We start from the raw sequence: 20,530 nt of genomic DNA, 5'->3' as shown, positions 1-20,530 counted from the left end.
GACGAACTGTCACACGTGCATCAATACCACTTTATGCCCGGACTATGGTTTCCAAGTCAAAACTCCCACTGCATGGGTAGCTATTAGGGTCACTCCAGATCCAGAGCCCATGAATCACAGATAATAGGTTCCAATGGAGAGGCTGCTCTGGGAATTGACTGTGGCCTGAAGGAGGGAGGACCAGCTATTGTACTTGGGCATGTTCATGGCTACTCTGGGCATCTGAGGACCATTGTTCATGTCACCATCATTAGAGGAGGTAACACTCTGAAGGGAAAATAAGGAACTCATGGCCAAGATGGCCATTTACAGGACCCATTTAGAGCTGATAGTTGACTTATGACTTCCTCAGGACGATCAACACAGGGATTATTAGAACCATTTGTGATGCAGCCACAGGACGTTACTTTACTTCTCTGAACTTTAGTTTCTTCATCTATTAAGTGGGGCTGTTATGGAAAGTCAAGAACAACAAGTTTGACAGTGAACTTCACAGTTTTGCCCCAAGGCAGGCGTTAAGGTAGGCTAGGTGACCAGGTCATTTGGCAGTGATCCTGGGGAAGCACATGTGGAGGACTGAGTGGAGAAAGAAGGAAGGGGGAGAAGCCTACAGAGTCTTCATTAAGGAGTGGGTTAAAATTCTGGGCAATGGCGGATCCAGTCCTATCCACTGGCAAACTGGGGATCACACCCTAGAATCATCCCGAAAGGATGAGACATTTACTACTGATGCTGATCCCCTGGATGTGGGACACCCTGAAGGAGTCAAACCCCCTGTTCTCCTGGGGTGCCCCTGCTGGTGATGGAACAAATCACGGGGTGGCAGAGAAACCCCTCAACAGTGAAGGAAGCAGCTGGGTGAGAATGGTGCTGGAAACCCACCCACCCCCACTCCCTCCTGGCTGCAGGTGAGCTCGGGTGGGCCAAGGGGTGGGGTTGGAGCTTCCCACATGGTCCTGACACACAGTCCTGATGCATATACCTCCTACATGCTGGGAGATGCCTGAGCCCCAGGCATACATTTGGGCCTCACATAACCCCATGAAGTCCCAACCGTTACTACCTCCATTTTTCCAGAGGAAGAAAAGTGAGCTTTACAGTGACTTACTCAGAATGAGCCTGCCCCAAATCTCGCCAATTGGGAAAATAACCCATGCCCTGAGGAGGTGCCGTGAGGATTAAACAGAGAGAGAGAAAGAGGTTGTGGTGTCTTGTCTTTATCAGGGCTCACCAAACATGAATTTCCATTCTTTCAGTCCATCCTCTGGAGAATGGGCTGGACAGGAAGAGGCTGACTTAAGCATCAGAAAACAGAAATTGATGGAAACCAGGTATACTCTCTAGACTAAGGTCATTATAGGATTAATAGAATAACTAGGATAGACAGACACACCCATACTCATAAATCAGACTAAAACAAAACATGGTACAAAAAAGGCTTCGCTTTGTCTCACACATCTTCAATTCTGTGTTGTACTAGATCAGGCAAATGGCCATCCTTTTGGAAATGCCCTCTGCTAACTAATGACCTTATAGTCCAGACTAAGACAGTGCTAGAATATAAGAATCGGCGGGGGGAGAGCAGTTTGGATGCTGCATATACACATTGCTAAACCCATAATAATCCTGTGAAGTAATCAGGGCAGATGTTACTGTTCTGCACTCTATAAGACTGGTCATGTTGCCCTTGATTCTCTCCAGGCTACAATAGCATCAGAGGAAAAGCTGTAGAAAAATAAAATTCAACTTGTTTGAATTTGACTCAACTGTACAAAAACAGTAATTAAAGAAATATATCCTTAAATATAGAACAACAGAATCTTTAAGTGGATCATCCATCATCCCTAACCCACAAAAATATGGTTCTACTTCGATATATTGGTCAAAATTAATACATGTCAATTTTACTTTCTTTTATAGTCTGAAGAAAAAACACAAAGCAATCTGCTTTAAACCCTTGTCACCCAGGATGAGGTCTCTGGCTCCTCATGGCCCACAAAGACGGTGCTGGGCGTCTGCCAGCTGTGCTTAATATTTCAAAAAGCCTAACTAAAAATTTTGCATTTTCTTACACATAATTAGGTCACCCCGACTAATTAAAATCACAAATTTTTCTTTTGGCTGGAATTTTGATAATAGCAGAGATCACGTGATGATTGGAAGTCCTGATTGGTCTTTGATGATATCACAGAAATTCTGAGACATGGAAGCAGGACCACACTGTGACTTCCACCCCGTGCCTAATGAACTCATCCCCTAAACAGCCAGCACGGCAAGAAGCCCTGGTCGTGAGGCGGGACCCTCCACCCCTTCAAGACAGAACTCTGCGGTGAAAGTCCATGCACACAGACAGGACACACAAAAGGAGTCCTTGATGACTAAAAGGCTGGGAGTCACTGACCTACCTTTGGAGGCTACTGGTCTTCTGATAGAAGTTTGGGGGTCACTGTGAAGGGGTGAGTATACACTGATAGGGTTCTTTCCAGTAATGAAGTGAGAGAGATTTCTCACCACAGATTAAGGAACTCTTGAGGCTCCAATAAAAACACGTTATAAAGATGATTAACAGGAATTTTATCCCTCTTGTATATGAATATACTTAAAATGAATATTTTTACCACCTGTCATAGAATATTAAAATGACTGCTTTTAAGAGAAAGGAGGGTATTGGCCCTGCTGTTCACAAATGAGGGAAAAGAGTTTTCACTGCCACTTCCTTTATGAGATCTGCCAACCACAGTGGCAGTAACAGGATGACCGAGCACAGACTTCGGAGTCAAAAGATGAGGGTTCGAAACTCAGCTCGGCCATTATGAGCTGAGCAGTGCTGAGCACACAGTTGCTTAGTATCTCCGAGCTTTGGTCTCCAGAGGAAACATGGAGGTAATACGTCTCTCTCCAAAGAACATGGTATGACTGAAGGAGCACAGGATTACAAATCAGGAATCCTTTCCTTCTCATGCCAGGCCAGTTATTGACTTGCAGTGCATGCTGGGAGAACGTGCCTAATCCCTCCAAGCCTTAGTCCTCTCCTTTATAAGGAAGTAACACCACATGTCCTTCCAGTCTCTCAGGTCGGTTTTGAGGTTAGGAGATACTTCAGGTTGTAAATGATAAAGTCAATATACTAATGAAAATTTACTGCCATATCAGCATTGTTTTTACTCAGATGAAATATCATTTTGGACCAAATCTACAGATTATCTTGTCTCTTTGACTCCTTAAGAGAAATGTAATGGGTTCTTATTCCAGTCACTTAGTAGACACTGCGGTTCCATGCTGGTCACTTTGTTTTGTTTTTATTTATGTTCAGTTAGCCACTGTATAGTATAGAATTAGTTTTTGATGTAGTGTTCAGTGATTCAAGTGCTCATCACAGCATGTGCCTTCCTCAATAGCCATCACCCCGTTTCTACCCACCCACCCTCCTCCCCTCTGAAACCTCTAGATTATTTCTTGGGGTCCACAGTCTCTCATGGTTCATCCTCCTTTCTCTCATTTGAATGGTGCTGACTGTAAACATCCTCAGCTCCAGCCAGTCAGGATTATCCCATCCCCTGTGCTGGTCATTGCTTCTGGGTTGCTCTTCAGAGGGTGCAATTAGTATGAAGGTTCTGTTTCAATAGCTGTGAGGTGAGCCACTGTTTCCAACCGGAAGTGAATGAAGCATGTAGCTCTGGCAGCTGCTGGCAGCCATCTTGACATCAGCAGGGAAGAGTGAAGCCAGAGCTGAGAAAAATCACAGAGAGAAAGAACCACTGCTCTCTGGACTAAATCATGTCCAAAGCTAGTGTACTTCTGGGCTTTTTTGTTAGGTGAGGCAATAAATTTTCTTGAGTTTCAGGGTTTCTGTTTTTGTTTTTTTCTGTTCTTGCAAGTAAAATAAACTTAAGAAATATGTCGCCTAACATTGAGCAAGTTTCATTAACCCTCTAAACTTTAGTTTCCTGGTCTATAATGGGGCTACTAGAATATCTATCACACATATATATGTGAGGTTCAACAGTGCTTGAAAAATGTTTAGCACAGTGGTTGGTACAAAGTAAGCATTCAATAAATCGTGGCTATTTTTATTATGCTTGGAGCTGTAGGCATTATGCTAAATGTTTTCAGTATATCATTTGCCTTAATCATGTCAACCTATGAGGTGGGATCTCTTATCCCCAATTTACAAATGAATAAATGAGGGTTAGAGAGTTGAAGTGACTTTGCCCAGGGTCCCATGGCTACAAAGAGGCAGAGATTTCATAAAGTGCCTTTCTTTCTTATTTCTCATCATCCTTTGACCAGAGGATATTGAGTGTACGGTATCAGTAAAATACTAACTGAATACCCATAATGTGCCAAAAGTTATTAGGTACTAGAGACATAACAGTAAATATACATATTCTTTTTTTTCCTTAAGGATATTATTTATTCAGTTGACAGAGATCACAAGTAGGCAGAGAGGCAGGCAGAGAGAGAGAGAGAGAGGAAAGCAGGCTCCCTGCTGACAGAGAGCCCCATGTGGAGCTTGATCCCAGAACCCTGAGATCATGACCTGGGCCAAAGGCAGAGGCTTAACCCACTGAGCCACCCAGGTGCCCCTACATATTCTCTTTGAGTTTAGAGGCCAGTCCTACAACTACCCAGATTATAGGAGAGATTTGATTGAATCTGTTTATTGGGATCTATTTATTGGCATCACACTCCTAACCACTGAGCAACTAGCCAATGAAACCTAAATCCTCTGACCACCTGAAAAGCCTTGACAGTATGGTATGCAACAAAATGCAGAACTTGAAGAGGTCATTTCCATATACTACTTAGAGCGTATGTATACATATTACATGCCAACTGCCATTTAATTTCCCCTAAAACCTTGAGCTGAAAATGTAACATTTCTTTAACATTTATCGATCCCATGGGTTAAAAATATTGTTTTCATATGCGCTATAAAGTTATTCTCTCTATATTTTCTCTGCTTTTTCTGACATGTCAACTTGTACGTTTCCTAGGAAGTCCGAATAGTACAATTACATGTGATAATGGGATGGAAGGAAAAATAGACTAGGGCCTCCACACTATTTTCTTACAAAATCTACAGGGAAATCTAACAGTGTGCTTTACTGTTTACCTCTAGGTGACATTCTCCAAATGTCTTTACATGTTATGGAGTGCCTCTGACAGAACGGCAATCGCTAGGAGTATGAACAACAACAAGGAGAACAGTTCTTCTGAATCTCCTTACAAGTGTTGTCCTGTGTGCAGATCAAGAAATTCCTTACCAGCAATCTTCAGTAAGCCTGAAAAATTTAGAGTCCCTGAAATTCTCTTAACAACCAGGTACATATCGTGTCTAAGGAAATGTGTCAGGACACATCCAAAATGAGAAATTGCCAGCTTTCACAGACAGGGGGAGAGATTGTAGTCTCCCAACCTGCACCCAGGCTTTTCATGTACAGTTTTTGAGAGAAGGGTCTGAGAGAAGGAAAGCCATCCTACAGATAAGTGATCCTGGTTTTATAATTAGATGTTTACCTGTACTAGCCATACATGAGGAAGCTAACACCTGAAAATGGTGCTTATTCCCTCTAGGAGCTCAGCTTTAGATACCTGCAAGTTGTGGAGATGGACAGACGTGCAGTCAAGACAGATCTAGGTTTGCTCTTTCTAGCTGAGAGGCACTCGGTGTACTATGTAACCTCTCCAAAATCCTGGTTCTCCCTGCAAAAGGAAACTGCTGCAACCTACTTCATGGAGTCTGGGAATAAATGGGCCCAGCTCAGAGAAGACACTCAATAAAAGATAGTTTCTTTCCCCTTTAATTCTCTAAGAAACTATGTAATATAATGTGTTTCAAGAAAAATGTCCCTCTCAGGAATAGAACCGCAACATCACTAGACTTCACCAGTTTGGAAGTACAAATAATTTTATACAAATAGTACACTTTAGAAATTTATTTCCAGACTAATATAGTAACTTCTGAGTATCACCAGGGATGTGCCTTGTGCTCCCTGTTCCATCTTCTTCCAGCCCTTGGCTGATGTCTGCTGCTCAGGAAGGTCCACTTGGGGGCGGCACCTTCTCTGGCCCCTCCGGATGGCCCTCTCAGTGAGTACAGGGTGGATGCCTTCCCTGCGAACTCCCGAGATTCCCAAATCATAATATTGTGAAGGAGCCAAAATGACACAACTTTCTATTGTGAAGGAGCCAAGATGACCTCAGAACATCAGCAGCACACTGGATCTGTAAGGAAGTGACCCTCCCTTACCATTTTGTTTTGCACTTTGTCACCTGGACCACAACAAGCACTACTTTGCCTCCTATGAAAACAGCTTCTTTAGCTTCTGCCTGTATAGCCCTTTTCCCCTATGCGAGGACCAGGAAATTCTCCATTCCAAGGTCCCCTATTCCACATAATCCTATCCCAGAGCAAATCAGTTCCTGCAAACACATGCTTCAGATTGTCAGTTTCCCAGTTCATCATAAGCACCCAGACTCTGAACCCCAGTTTAGGCTCGGCTGGAACTCTCTCCACATTAAGAATTATTGCACATTCTGATTTCTCATCCACTAGAGGTCTGCCTTCCAAATGAAAAGCAAGTATGAGACAGAGTAAAATGTGTAATATAAATTTATTCTGTGACACTTTCCTCATTGAAGATACTTTAAAATAGATTAAAATACATCAATATTTCATGAAAATACCTAGAAGAATTTAGATAATACTTGTAATATGCATGATTTGACCCTGAATATACATTTTTTAAATTTCAAACATCATTTTTTAAAAAAATAACATAAAAATGGTAAGGACCGCTGCATTCTTCATATATCCCGTGTCTCATAAATTTTAATTCAACTACTAGTTCTTTTCTCAACTATATATGTTAAGGGTATTTGTTTCTGTTGTTGAATGGTGAGAGTATCCATTTTCTGTTTCTCGGCAGTGACTTTTAGGTCTTCTTTCTCCGATTCTTCCAGGAAATGCTTCATGCTGAGTTTGAAGAGTAATCGAGGGTCTGGTCCAGAAAGTGGTGGGCAATTACAGATCTCTCTAATTTTAAGAGCCTATAAATAAAGAATACAGTACAATATTTTTTATTTAAATTTATTTATTTTAAACAAAATACATATACAAAACATATATATTTATTTAAATATATGCTCTTTGTAAAACAATGAAATATAAAAATACATTCTGTATTTTTGAAATAAAAGGTATCTTAATCATAACATATGAAAGAGAACCATACAGAAATTTATTACAGAGTTATATTTTCATTGTTTGTTCACAGAGTAAGTATTTGAAACAAACAACTCTATCTGCAGTGACTGCCAAATGTCCTATAGGCAAGCCTTTTTAGAGGTGTCTCTATGATTTCAGTTAAATGGGGCCTGTGAGAACACCCATCCAGATTTTAAAAGATCTGAGGACTCAATAGAAAACAATAGCATACAGAAGTGGGTATTATGGAGGGCACAACTGCACGGAGCACTGGGTGTGGTACATAACCCACACTTGGAACTTGGAATATCTTGGAACACTGAAAAAATAAAATTAAATTAAAAAAAAAAAACCAGAGGTGGGAACATACTGAAAGAAGACACATATAACTAGGGCAGTCTGAGGGAGCACTGATGCCAATAACTCAGAAAAGGAAGCAAATCAAAACCATCATAATTTTTAATTCCAGGAAGAATAAAGTACTAGAGGAAAAGTAATCATAATCTACAACATGGCTCAGCTATGACTGGTGTTTACAGTTCGAAAAGCAATGAATCTTGATCTACCCCAAATCACAACTCATACTGGGAAGAGGGAAAGTTGGATCTTGTGTGTGTGTGCACGCGCGTGCATGCATGCCAATGATAAAGGAAACCTTAGTTCTCATTCTTTACAGGAGAAAGTAGATTGGTAATGCCTAAAACTGAAAAGTTAGGAAGTAGCAATAGAAGTATGTTTGTTATGTAGATATGGTGGGAAATACAAAGAATCATTTAAGGGAGCTGAAAATGGTTACCCTTAAAAAACTGAGGGTACGACAATAGGGGGACTGCAGCTTTAAAAAAGTAGACAAGGAGATCTAGGTTATCCTTTAAAGTGGCTACATAAATGACTTTAAAACACAAAAAGTAAAATAGAAAAAATTTTTTTTTAAGATTTTATTTATTTATTTGACAGAGAGAGATCACAAGTAGGCAGAGGTGGGCAGAGAGAGAAACAGGAGGAAGCAGGCTCCCTGCTGAGCAGAAAGCCCGATGAGGGGGCTCAATCCCAGGATCCTGGGATCATGACCTGAGCTGAAGGCGAGGCTTTAACCCACTGAGCCACTCAGGCACCCCTAAAATAGAAAAATTTTAAGGAAAAAACATTTTATATCTAAGGAGGAATTAAAAGAAAGATATTTAGGAAGGGACCTAGTTTAATTTTTTATTACTTCTAACTTTTTTATAGTGATGCATGTTAAGGGAAGTAAGTAAAGCAGGGAAGGAGACAGTCATTGTTTGTGGGGATAATAAAATTCAGGAAAGATTAGCCTGGAGGTCTCACTGATAAAGTAATGATGGTGGTGGGGAGGGGGTGCTGCTTGAAGGCAGCCACAGGGAGGAGAGGGGGAGTCAGGGAGACCTGAAAGACATGAGGTCACATGGCTATCTGGAAGAAGAACATTCCGAGAAGCAGCAGGGGGAGTGCAAGGACCTGACACAGAAGCACACCTACGCTGTTCTGGAGAAGTGAGGAATCTAACACAGCTGGAGCCAAGCAGGGCAGGGGCAGGAGCAGATTATATAGGATGTCTTGTGTCATGGTAAGGATTTTAGGTCTTACCGTGAGTGGGCCTACTCCCGATATTTGTGGGGTCCATGGCAAGAATGTAAATGGAAGCTCAGATACCATGTGTTTAAATATCTAAAAGTGGTAAGTCAAGCTAATAAACCACTACTTTGAGGAATACACATTCAAAATGACCCTGAAGTCCAGGTAAAAATTAGATTCTTGAATTGCAAGTTATAAGGTTGCAGCAAGTCTGCCTACCTCTTGTCCCTAACCTGCCATCCACTCCCGTCTCCTCCCATCCCTGGCTTAGAGGGCACTGAGAAGGGCCTTGTGTGCATATATCCAAGGGAAGAGATCCACAAGTCCCCAGAAGTAGGCTCAAATGTGTTTGGGCAAGGAATTCCATTATCCCAAATACCCAGAGTGCCACGTGGTAGGGGCACAGGTTCTTAGGAATATTCCTTAAAGTTCCACAGGAAAGGAAGGCATGGAGCCAGAGGCAAGCCAGAAAAATGTCTTCTAAAAGGATGAGGTGATAGAAGGAGCCTGGATGTAGGAACACCTGAGTCTGAAGGAGGCTAGGGGTTACCAAGATAAACTATCGAGGAAAAGCATTAAAGGAAAATTCTGTGGTGACAGGGCCTTATCTGATTTTCTTTGCAGCTCACAATCATCCATTGAGCTTTAAAAGAAAATGTTCATTAAAGTAAACTGAACTGGAAAATCAAGAAAATGTTTCACAACTCTAGCACTGAAGTCAACATAAAGAGCCTCAGCTAAATGGCAGCCTACTATCTGAACCCAGCTACCTTTGCGCGTGGAGCTGCTCCTAAGCTTTACACTGAGACATCAGGCACAGACTGAGACTGCCCTGGCAAAATGGGGACACACAGGCTGCTCTGTTTTAACTCCTCCACAGCCATGGTGATGTCCTTTTCCAAGGAGAAGCTGCTATGCGATGGCCGCTACATCACATACCTAAGACGTTCACTGGGGTCACTGAAGGGGCAAGTGTGGAGTCCGGCAGGTAACAGCTAGTACAGCTGAGTGGAGCAAAGAGAGATGCGAAGCAGCAAATGAAGGAAAAAGCAGAATGCCATCGAATCTTCTCTCTCCCCTAAGTTCTTTCTTCAGTATTTTTACATTCAGCCAATATTTAGAACACCACACTGAGTGAGGTGCTCGGCACACATTAGTCTGAATAAATAGTCATGATCCCTGCCCTCACACAATTTACTCGGCATTTCCTCATTTCTGGGCACTTGAATTGCTTCCATTGTTTTGTTTTATCTTATTTAGCTTTAATAAATTGCCCTATAGGGACACCAGGGTGGCTCAGTGGGTTAAGCATCTGCCTTTGGCTCAGGTCCTGATCTCAGGGTCCTGGGATCAAGCCCCACATGAGCTCTCTGCTCAGTAGAGAGCCTGCTTCTCCTTCTGCCCCTCCCCACCACTCCTTCTCTCTCTCTCAAAGAAAAAAAATTAAATCTTTAAACATTTTTTTAAAAAATTAACTACACTATGAAAATCTTCACTTAAAGAAAAAATGTTACAACGTCCATTTGGGTTTACTTGAAGTACACCCTTCAAAACAGAACGATCTGAACAGAGTATAATTTTAGTTTCTATAGGACCAGACTGCTTTCTATCAGAAAGGCTTTACCAACTTATATGTCTTCAGCATACAGGCCTACCTAAGTTATTCATAATCAGTATAACATAAGATTTCATGACTGTTATCTAGATAACCATATCATTTCCAACCTCAGAACCCTTATAAATCATCAGCTACAGTTTAGAGATGAAGGAAACTGAACCCCAGAGAGGTTGTGACTGGCAGGGAACAAAAAATTGCTTGGCAAATGTTTACTGCAGCTTTATTCATAACTGCCCAAACTTGGGAGCAACCAAATGTCCTTCAGTAGGTGAATGGATGAATAATCTGTGTTACATCTAGACAATGGAATATTATTGACTGCAAAGAAGAAATGATCTATCAAAAAAATACATGCAGGAAACTTAAACGCTTATTTTTAAGCAAAAAAAAAAATCTAAAAAAGCTATATAGTGTATGATTCCTACTACATACATAACATTTTGGAAAAGGCAAACTATGGGAGATACTAAAAAGATCCATGGTTGTCAGGGCTAATCAAGGAAAAAGGGATGAATAGGCAGAGTATTTCTAGGGCAATGAGACTACTCTGTGTGATACTGTAGTGACAAATACAAGTCATTATATATTTGTCAAGACCCACAGAATCTACACCAAAAGTGAACCTAATATAAATTAGGGACTTTGGGTCATAAAGATGGGTTGGTGTAGGTTCATCTTTTGTAATAAATACAGCACTCTACTACAGGACTTTGATATAGTGGGGGAAATGGAGCAGAGGCAATGGGTATATCAGATGTTTCTCCTGTACCCTCTGTGAAATTTTATTGTGAACCTAAAACTGCTCTTAAAAATATTCTGAAAAGGGGACGCCTGGGTGGCTCGGTTGGTTGAGCAGCTGCCTTCGGCTCGGGTCATGATCCCAGCGTCCTGGGATCGAGTCCCACATCGGACTCCTTGCTCCGTGGGGAGTCTGCTTCTCCCTCTGACTCTGCCTTCCACTCTGTCTGCCTGTGCTCGCTCTCGCTCTCCCTCTGAAAAATAAATAAATAAAATCTTTAAAAAAAAAAAAAAAGTCTGAAAAGGAAGTACCTGGGTAGCTCAGTAGATTAAAGTCTCTACCTTCAGCTCATGTCATGGTCTCAGGATCCTGGGATTGAGCCCCACATCAGGCTCTCTGCTCACAGGGAACCTGCTTCCTCCTCTCTTTCTCTGCCTGCCTCTCTGCCTACCTGTGATCTCTGTCAACTAAATAAATTGTTAAAAATATCTTTAAAAATTAATAAATATAAATTTAAAAAATTACGGAGGCAGAGAAGTAAAAAGACTTAGAAAAAAAGGGATTAGAACCCACTTCTGTTGTTTTTGTTTTTGATGCTCTTAGACTATAATGCTTTTGCACTAATTATTTTTTGCACCACACTTTCTTAAGTAAATCTTTTACTTAAAAAAAGTCCTTGAGATGTCTAAGCTATGTTCCCTTCCTATATATTCTTCATAAAGGTTTTCTCCTCATATTTCTACATGTTTTAATTGTTTCTCTCCTCCAACTACCTATCAAAACAAAATTCTATTACAGACCATACACACTTCTATCAAATCTTCATCTATTTTCCATAGAAAGATTTTATCACATATGTTGGTAATTTTATTTTTTACTTTCCTTTCCACATTTATTTTATTACACTTCAGGGTGTCAACATCTTTTATTTTTATAAATTCAGATCTATCTTATTAAATGCACTTATTAGGGTATTATGCTAAGTGAAATAAGTCAATCAGAGAAAGACAATTATCATATGGTTTCACTCACATGTGGAATACAAGAAACAGTACAGAGGACCGTATGGGAAGAGAGGGAAAACTGAATGGGAAGAAATCAGAGAGGGAGACAAGCCATGAGAGACTCCTGACCCTGAGAAACAAACTAAGGGGTGTGGAAAGGAAGAAGGGTCAGGGGCTGGGGTAACTGGGTGATGGGTATTAATGAGGGCACGCGATGTGATGAGCACTGGGGGTTATATGCAATTAATGAATCACTGAACACTACATCAAAAATTAATGTTGTACTATATGCTGGTTATTGAATTTAAATTTTAAAAAAAGATGCTAACAAATAAATGATACTTTTTAACCAGGCCAAAAAAAAAAAAAAAAAAAAAAGAAAGAAAGAACCTATTAAATATCTCTTCAAAAGTGAGCAATATTTTCACACTATACAACTAGAATATGCCTTTCCATTGCCTTTATTTTCTGCAATTTAACTTTACGCACTGAACATAGCAGGTACTTAATAAATGCATGCTGAATTTTAAAGAAACACCTATAGAACACAAGCTTTGAATAAATCATTTTTATAAATGTCATAGGGAAAACACTCTTAAGAGTTGAGAGTCTAGGAAAACAAGAATGTACTCTAATAGCAAAAACATACAGTTCTAAGAATCTGAAGGAAGACTGGAATTAAATATGGAATTGGCCAGCCTACAGATTCCCACTAGAAGTGAAAGAAATGAACATATACTGTTCACTTTCTACGTGCCTTCAACTGTGCCAGGTATTTTACTTATGTTGTCTCAAATGGTAAAATAGTATGAAGCACTTTTGAAATCTTGGCCCAATGTAGAATGTTTAGCATTAAAATGTCTTATAAGACAGGGAAGGAAGGAAAGAGGGAAGGAGGCAGGACCTTACCCATAGAAACACTCACGTATGCACATCAAACAGCCAGGAAATGCTGTTATCGCAATTTTGCAGGTGAAAAACCTAAAGGTTAGATTAGGTAACTTCTTCAAAGTTAGGTGGGTGAATCAGAACTAAAACCCAAAGCTCCCAAGACCACTGCTATTTTTATACTACTTCCTATAAGCAACCTTTTCCAATAATCAACTGTTTAGTGTGTAGTTTGCTACACGCTAAATTTCCATGAGGGAATGTAACCGCTACTCAACTGCATTCATTGCCCAATTTTCCTATTTTTAACCCAGTATTATTTTACTTCTCTTGCTCTATGACCTATCATGCAATCATGTAACAAATATTCATCAAGCATCTCAGAAACTGTCACAGGCACTAGGGAGACAGCAGTAAGCCAAGGGCCTTACATTCTTAGAGGAGGAGACAGACAATAAATAAGCAAACAAGACCATTGTACTTAAGTACATGAAGAGACAAAACCATGTATTGTGTTAGAGCATGACTACATGGAAGAAGGGCTATTTGAGACGGGAGGAATCAAGGAAAGCTTCTGAAGAGAGATGGCATTTGTGTAAAAAGAGCTGAGGAAGAATATTTCAGCAGAGAAGTCAGCAAGTAGAGGAGCAGTGATGAGGAAAGCGGCTCAGTGTGAAATACCTGCAATCAAGGAAAACCTGGAGGAGAGGGACATGGAAAAAAGTTGAAGAAAGAAGCAGTGGCCAAATTTCCTGACTTAAAGACAGAGGGGAATTTGGATATTTATCCTGAATTCGAGAGATGCCACTAAAAGGCTTTACACCGGGAAATGACATTTAAAAGATGGTTCTGGCTATTGTACTGCAAACATGCTGTTGTTAGGGGATGAGATGAAAAACGGAAGAGGGAGATTAAAATATGAGATGACCGCAGTTAATTCAGATGAGGGATGATGGTGGTGGAGAAGGGGCAGTAAACAAGATCTTCTTGTGGGTAGGATATAGAGAAGGAATCAGAAATGAGTCTTGAATTCCTTCCTCTGTGTTAACAGCACTGCTTTTATTACGCTGCCCATGTATCTGAGGATAATTTACTTGCTCCAAGTAAATAATTATTATTACCTAGTACTGTATAGTTTGCTGGTTAATGGCCCCAGTCTATAAATTCTGTTAAAGGTGGTATTTTTATCAATTCGTCAAACAAAATGTTCATAGGATGAATCAGATAATTAACAATATCCCTTTCTATATTTTGAAGCTAGAGTTAATTACTCATCAAATAACTGTTCTTTAAACTTTCAAAAAATTCTCCAAAGTAAATCCCCATCAGGGCTAGACGCTCTTTTCTTTGCTAATGTGTTATGACTTTGGGTTGCTGATACAGTTGTTTTCATTTATTTGATTTAATTACACCTTACCTTTTCCTTCAAAAACTAATTTGAGGAGGGACATTCTAGTTACAATTTCTACTTCTAGCTGTACCCACTTTGGCAGTTCTCTCTCACATACACACACTCATGCATGTATACACTTTAATTACTTCTAATTTTGACCTGAGCCATTAATTAACATCACCTACCTAAAAATAACATTCTCTCAAGTATTTTGGTTTTCCTGCATGAAAATTATTGTAGCTCTTCTCCTGATCCTATTTACCTTTTACTCTTAGTGTCTAACTAACCGATTTGATAATTTTCACTTTGACAAAATTTCCGAAACAATCAACTATTATAATTTTGTTTATTCCTGCTTAATTTTATTTTCCCTGTCTGGGGCATATTACGTGTCTCAATTTCCTTTCTCTTTTCTCTCTAATATAGACATTTAAATTAGTAAAGTTTGTTTTTTTTTTTTTTTTACATATAGGTTTGACAGCAATCCATGAAAAGACAAAACCATTACGAATCTTTTTTAAATTTTAAGGCATCTTCATATTGCTATGGATTTCTTTCTTGTCTTATACATATAAAAATTTTAATTTTCATGGGCTGCCCATATTTTAATTTTTGTTATATTAATTTTTAATATTCTGATAATCAAACTGTAACATTTTTAAATTAAGTATACATGTTTTTGTCCAAGTTAATGACCAATATTTTTCTGAAAGATGTATGTACATTTGGGAAAAAAATACGTCTTTTTCCTAGCATGTAGTTTTTTGTGTCAGTTGAATCTTATTTATCATACTTTCAACTCAATTCTTTATTAGTTCCTTACTTTATCTATGGTTTTCTAAGAATACAGTGCAAGCTAGAATCACAATCATACATAAACAGACTAAACTATAAATTCTATCCAATTTTTGATCATCCATGAATTCTGGAAAGAGAACTCCAGACACTAAGTACTTCACTGATACATTGTTCTATCTGTTCTATATATTAATTAAGGGATCTTCTATCTTAAAAGAAAAAAAAGTGAGTTTGACTAGATGCATACCAAAGTGTATTATTTCCAATGTTTTGTTTTATTTCTTTTCCCCTAAACTCTAACACTTCTCCAAAATGTAAAAGGTAAAATCTAAAATCATTCTTACTCATATCCATCTTTATATTTTCTCTTTACACTTGGCAGCTTACAAAATCCTATTTTTGCAGTGAAGATTAAACACTTGGCAGATTTAAATATCTAGGCATTGTCATTTCGGGGCATCTCAGGCATGATGCTCTGAGGTTCTAAAAATCCATCTTGAGAAATGTTATCTAAATCAAATGTGTTATAGAAACCATAGCCAAAGAAATTAAGACATAAATGAAGGTACTGCTGCTTTCTATTGTTCTGTGTAGCTTGATTTCATGTCTTTTCGGTGTTCTTCCATTTTTCAGACTTTATTTTAGCTTTGGGTGTTTTAATTTGGCTGTGCTATGTTCCTTTATCTCCAGCATCAATGAGTCTTTGCTCTGGGGCATCAATTTTGTTCTTCACAGCCTCCACTGAAAGTTTTACAGCTTGTCTGCTGTATTCACAAGTTTAGCAATTTTCTGGAACGGATGTATCTTACATTTGTAAAGTCATTCTTTCTTCTTCTGTCACTTTCAGCATAGTTAAATCAGCCTTCTCATGCCAGCTTCAGGGGGCACCTAGGCTGTCCTCTTCCATGTAGGAAAGCTTTTATATATCTGAGATTTGTTTTTTTACATTTCTCTACTCTTTGAAGCTTATCTTATTGGAAGAAAATGGGCATTCCAGAGGCTTTTTGTTGTAGATTTTGAAGATTTAGTTTAGAAGAGGGTCCTTGTGGTGTTACTAGTTAAGGACACTCATACACAAAATGTCTTTTTTAAATACAATACCTATGATCGTTTTTCTTTTCAACTCTTATGTACTCATCATCATTCTGATTTTTTAAAAATCTCTTTTATCTACCTCTTAAGTCTACTCTTGAATGGGAGAAAATGTGGACGTAACATCTTTTTTTCCATTAGATTTCATTTGACTGGTCTGAGTTCCTTCTTCACTGTTCTATATAGATTCCTCCTGAAGACACACACATAGGTTAGCCTTTTGAGTCAGAGGACAATGACAGTTCCCGTCAATCAAAAAAACTTCCCAGAAGATACACCGCGGGGGAAAGTGCCAGCTCCAGGCAAGCGGCAGAGCAATGGAGCACTAAATCAGGACTTTCAAAAGTCTGCTCCATTGAGGGACATTGCTCCAGAGGCTAAACCGGGGTGAAGCCCACACGGGGTCAGTGTGGCCCCAGGTACCGCAGGGTCACCGAAGGATCGGGGGTGTCTGAGTGTCGCAGAGCTCGCAGTTTTAGACTGGGGAAGCCAGCTACAGAGACAGAGCCAAGGAGTGAGCTCTCAGCTCGGGGTTACCTTGAACCGGTCACGGGCTGGGTGAGCTCGGAGCGCAGCTGGAGGCCAGGGAGACGGGAGCAATTAGGCGCTTTTCTCTGAGGATGCAGTGAAGAGTGGGGCCCCGACCTCTCGGCTCCTCTGGGCCAGAGATTAGGAGGCCGCCATTTTCATTCCCGTCCTCTGGAACTCTACGGAAAGCGTTTAGGGAACAAAAGCTCCCAAAAGCGAACCCCAGAGGATTACTTAGTCTGGCCCCTGGTAAGGGCCGTGGGATTCCGCCTTGGGCAAAGACACTTGAGAATCACTACAACAGGCCCATCCCGCAGAAGATCAACAAGAAATCCAGCGAAGACCAAGTTCACTTACCAAGGAGAGCAGCAGAATTCCAGAGAAGGAAAAAGCAAAGCACGGAACTCATGGCTTTCTCCCCATGATTCGTTAGTCTTGCAGTTAATTTAATTTTTTTAATTTAATTTTTTTTCTTCTGCTAAATTTTTTTAAACTTTTACCCTTTTCTAACGTTTTTTAACTAGTTTATCTAATATACACATATATATATATTTTTTCTTTTTTATGTTTTCTTTTTTAAAATTTTTTTTAACTTCTTTTTATCCCCTTTCTCCACCCATGATTTGGGGTGTCTTCTAATTTGGTTAAAGCGCATTTTCCTGGGGTCTTTGCGACGCTTTTAGTAGTTTATTTGCTCCTTCATATACTCTTATCTGGACAAAATGACAAGGCAGAAAAACTCACCACAAAAAAAAAAAAAAGAACAAGAGGCAGTACTGAAGGCTACGGACCTAATCAATAGAGACATTGGTAATATGTCAGCTCTAGAGTTCAGAATGACGGTTTTCAAGGTTCTAACCGGGCTCGAAAAAGGCATGGAAGATATTAGAGAAACCCTCTTGGGAGATATAAAAGCCCTTTCTGGAGAAATAAGAGAACTAAAACCTAACCAAGTTGAAATAAAACAAAGCTATTAATGAGGCGCAATCAAAAATGGAGGCTCTTACTGCTAGGATAAATGAGGCAGAAGAAAGAATTAGTGATATAGAAAACCAAATGACAGAGAATAAAAAAGCTGAGCAAATGAGGGACAAACAGCTACTGGACCACGAGGGGAGAATTCGAGAGATAAGTGACACCACAAGACGAAACAACATTAGAATAATTGGGATTCCAGAAGAAGAAAAAAGAGAGAGGGGAGCAGAAGGTTATTGGAGAGAATTATTGTAGAGAATTTCCCTAATATGGCAAAGGGAACAAGCACCAAAATCCAGGAGGTGCAGAGAACCCTTCTCAAAATCAACAAGAATAGGTCCACACCCTGTCACTTAATAGTAAAATTTACAAGTCTTAGTGACAGAGAGAAAATCCTGAAAGCAGCCTGGGAAAAGAAGTCTGTAACATACAATGGTAAAAATATTAGATTGGCAGCAGACTTTATCCACAGAGACCTGGCAGGCCAGAAAGAACTGGCATGAGATATTCAGAGCACTAAGTGAGAAAAACATGCAGCCAAGAATCCTATATCCAGCTAAACTATCATTGAAAATAGAAGGAGAGGTAAAAAGCTTCCAGGACAAACATAAATTGAAAGAATTTGCAAACACCAAACCAGCTCAACAGGAAATATTGAAAGGGGTCCTCAAAGCAAAAAGAAGCCTAAAAGTAGTAGATCAGAAAGGAACAGGGACAATATACAGTAACAGTCACCTTACAGGCAATACAATGGCACTAAATTCATATCTCTCAATAGTTACCCTGTATGTTAATGGGCTAAATGCCCCAATCCAAAGACAAAGGGTATCAGAATGGATAAAAAAACAAAACCCATCAATATGTTGCCTGTAAGAAACTCATTTTAGACCCGAAGACACCTTCAGATTTAAAGTGAGGGGGTGGAAAACAATTTACCATGCTAATGAACATCAGAAGAAAACTGGGGTGGCAATCCTTATATCAGATCAATTAGATTTTAAGCCAAAGACAATAATAAGAGATGAGGAAGGACACTATATCATACTCAAAGGATCTGTCCAACAAGAAGATCTAACAATTTTAAATATCTATGCCCCTAAGGTGGGAGCAGCCAACTATATAAACCAATTAATAACAAAATCAAAGAAACACATCAACAATAATACAATAATAGTAGGGGACTTTAACACTCCCCTCACTGAAATGGACAGATCATCCAAGCAAAAGATCAACAAGGAAATAAAGGCCTTAAATGACACAATGGACCAGATGGACATCACAGATATATTCAGAACATTTCATCCCAAAGCAACAGAATACACATTCTTCTCTAGTACACATGGAACATTCTCCAGAACAGACCACATCCTGGGTCATAAATCAGATCTCAACCCGTATCAAAAGATTGGGATCATTCCCTGCATACTTTCAGAGCACAATGCTCTGAAGCTAGAACTCAATCACAAGAGGAAATTTGGAAAGAATCCAAATACATGGAGACTAAACAGCATCCTTCTAAAGAATGAATGGGTCAACCAGGAAATTAAAGAAGAATTGAAAAAATTCATGGAAACAAATGACAATGAAAACACAACGGTTCTAAATCTGTGGGACACAGCAAAGGCGGTCCTGAGAGGAAAATATATAGTGGTACAAGCCTTTCTCAAGAAACAAGAAAGGTCTCAAATATACAACCTAACCCTACACCTAAAGGAGCTGGAGAAAGAACAAGAAAGAAACCCTAAACCCAGCGGGAAAAGAGAAATAATAAAGATCAGAGCAGAAATCAATGAACTAGAAACCAAAAAAAACAATAGAACAAATAAAAGAAACTAGGAGCTGGTCCTTTGAAAGAATTAATTAAGATTGATAAACCTTGGCCAGACTCATCAAAAAGAAAAGAAAAAGGAACCAAATAAATAAAATCATGAATGAAAGAGGAGAGATCACAACCAACACCAAAGAAATACAAACAATTATAAGAACATACCATGAGCAACTCTACGCCAACAAATTTGACAATCTGGAAGAGATGGATGCATTCCTAGAGACATATAAACTATCACATCTGAACCAGGAAGAAATAGAAAACCTGAACAGACCCATAACCAGTAAGGAGATTGAAACAGTCATCAAAAATCTCCAAACAAAAAAAAGCCCCGGGCCAGACGGCTTCCCAGGGGAATTCTACCAAACATTTGAAGAACTAATTCCTATTCTCCTGAAACTGTTCATATATATATATATATATATATATATATATGGAAGGAAAACTTCCAAACTCATTTTATGAGGCCAGCATCACCTTGATCCCAAAATCAGACAAAGATCCCATCAAAAAAGAGAATTACAGACCAATATCCTTGATGAACACAGATGCAAAATTCTCATCAAAATACTAGCCAATAGGATTCAACAGTACATTAAAAGGATTATTCACGACGACCAAGTGGGATTTATTCTAGGGCTGCAAGTTTGGTTCAACATCTGCAAATCAATCAATGTGATACAACACATTAATAAAAGAAAGAACAAGAACCATATGATACTCTCAATAGATGCTGAAAAAGCATTTGACAAAGTACAGCATCCCTTCCTGATCAAAACTCTTCAAAGTGTAGGGATAGAGGGCACATACCTCAATATTATCAAAGCCATCTATGAAAAACCCACTGCAAATATCATTCTCAAT

The 20,530-nt window shown here is 39.4% G+C and overlaps 1 protein-coding gene and 1 long non-coding RNA gene across 9 annotated transcripts in view; one reads left to right on the top strand and one right to left on the bottom strand.

Annotated features, from left to right (window-relative positions):
• The first annotated feature begins 396 nt into the window (after positions 1-396).
• Positions 397-5,383, top strand: LOC116566969. 3 transcript variants are annotated; one of them, XR_004276064.1, is made up of 3 exons: positions 397-908; positions 2,143-2,456; positions 5,123-5,383. It is a non-coding gene; the product is annotated as an uncharacterized LOC116566969 (long non-coding RNA). The 3 variants fall into 3 exon arrangements; XR_004276063.1 differs by having other exon boundaries at positions 2,140-2,456; XR_004276062.1 differs by having other exon boundaries at positions 1,921-2,456.
• A 1,215-nt stretch (positions 5,384-6,598) lies between these two features.
• OMA1 (OMA1 zinc metallopeptidase) overlaps positions 6,599-20,530 on the bottom strand; it is an 89,136-nt gene continuing 75,204 nt past the window's right edge. For 5 of the 6 annotated variants that reach the window (XM_032301661.1, XM_032301666.1, XM_032301665.1 and 2 more), the window contains one exon: positions 6,599-7,053. In XM_032301661.1, the coding sequence (XP_032157552.1) occupies positions 6,841-7,053 (213 nt within the window). In that variant the 3' untranslated portion in view covers positions 6,599-6,840. The remainder of the gene's footprint in view (positions 7,054-20,530) is intronic. The other variant, XM_032301664.1, reaches the window with a different exon arrangement.

This window comes from Mustela erminea, chromosome 10 (genome assembly GCF_009829155.1).
Source record: "Mustela erminea isolate mMusErm1 chromosome 10, mMusErm1.Pri, whole genome shotgun sequence".
In the NCBI taxonomy this organism is placed as follows: Eukaryota; Metazoa; Chordata; class Mammalia; order Carnivora; family Mustelidae; genus Mustela; species Mustela erminea.
The sequence above is the reverse complement of the archived record's forward strand: the minus strand, read 5'-3'. Positions and strand labels throughout refer to the sequence as shown.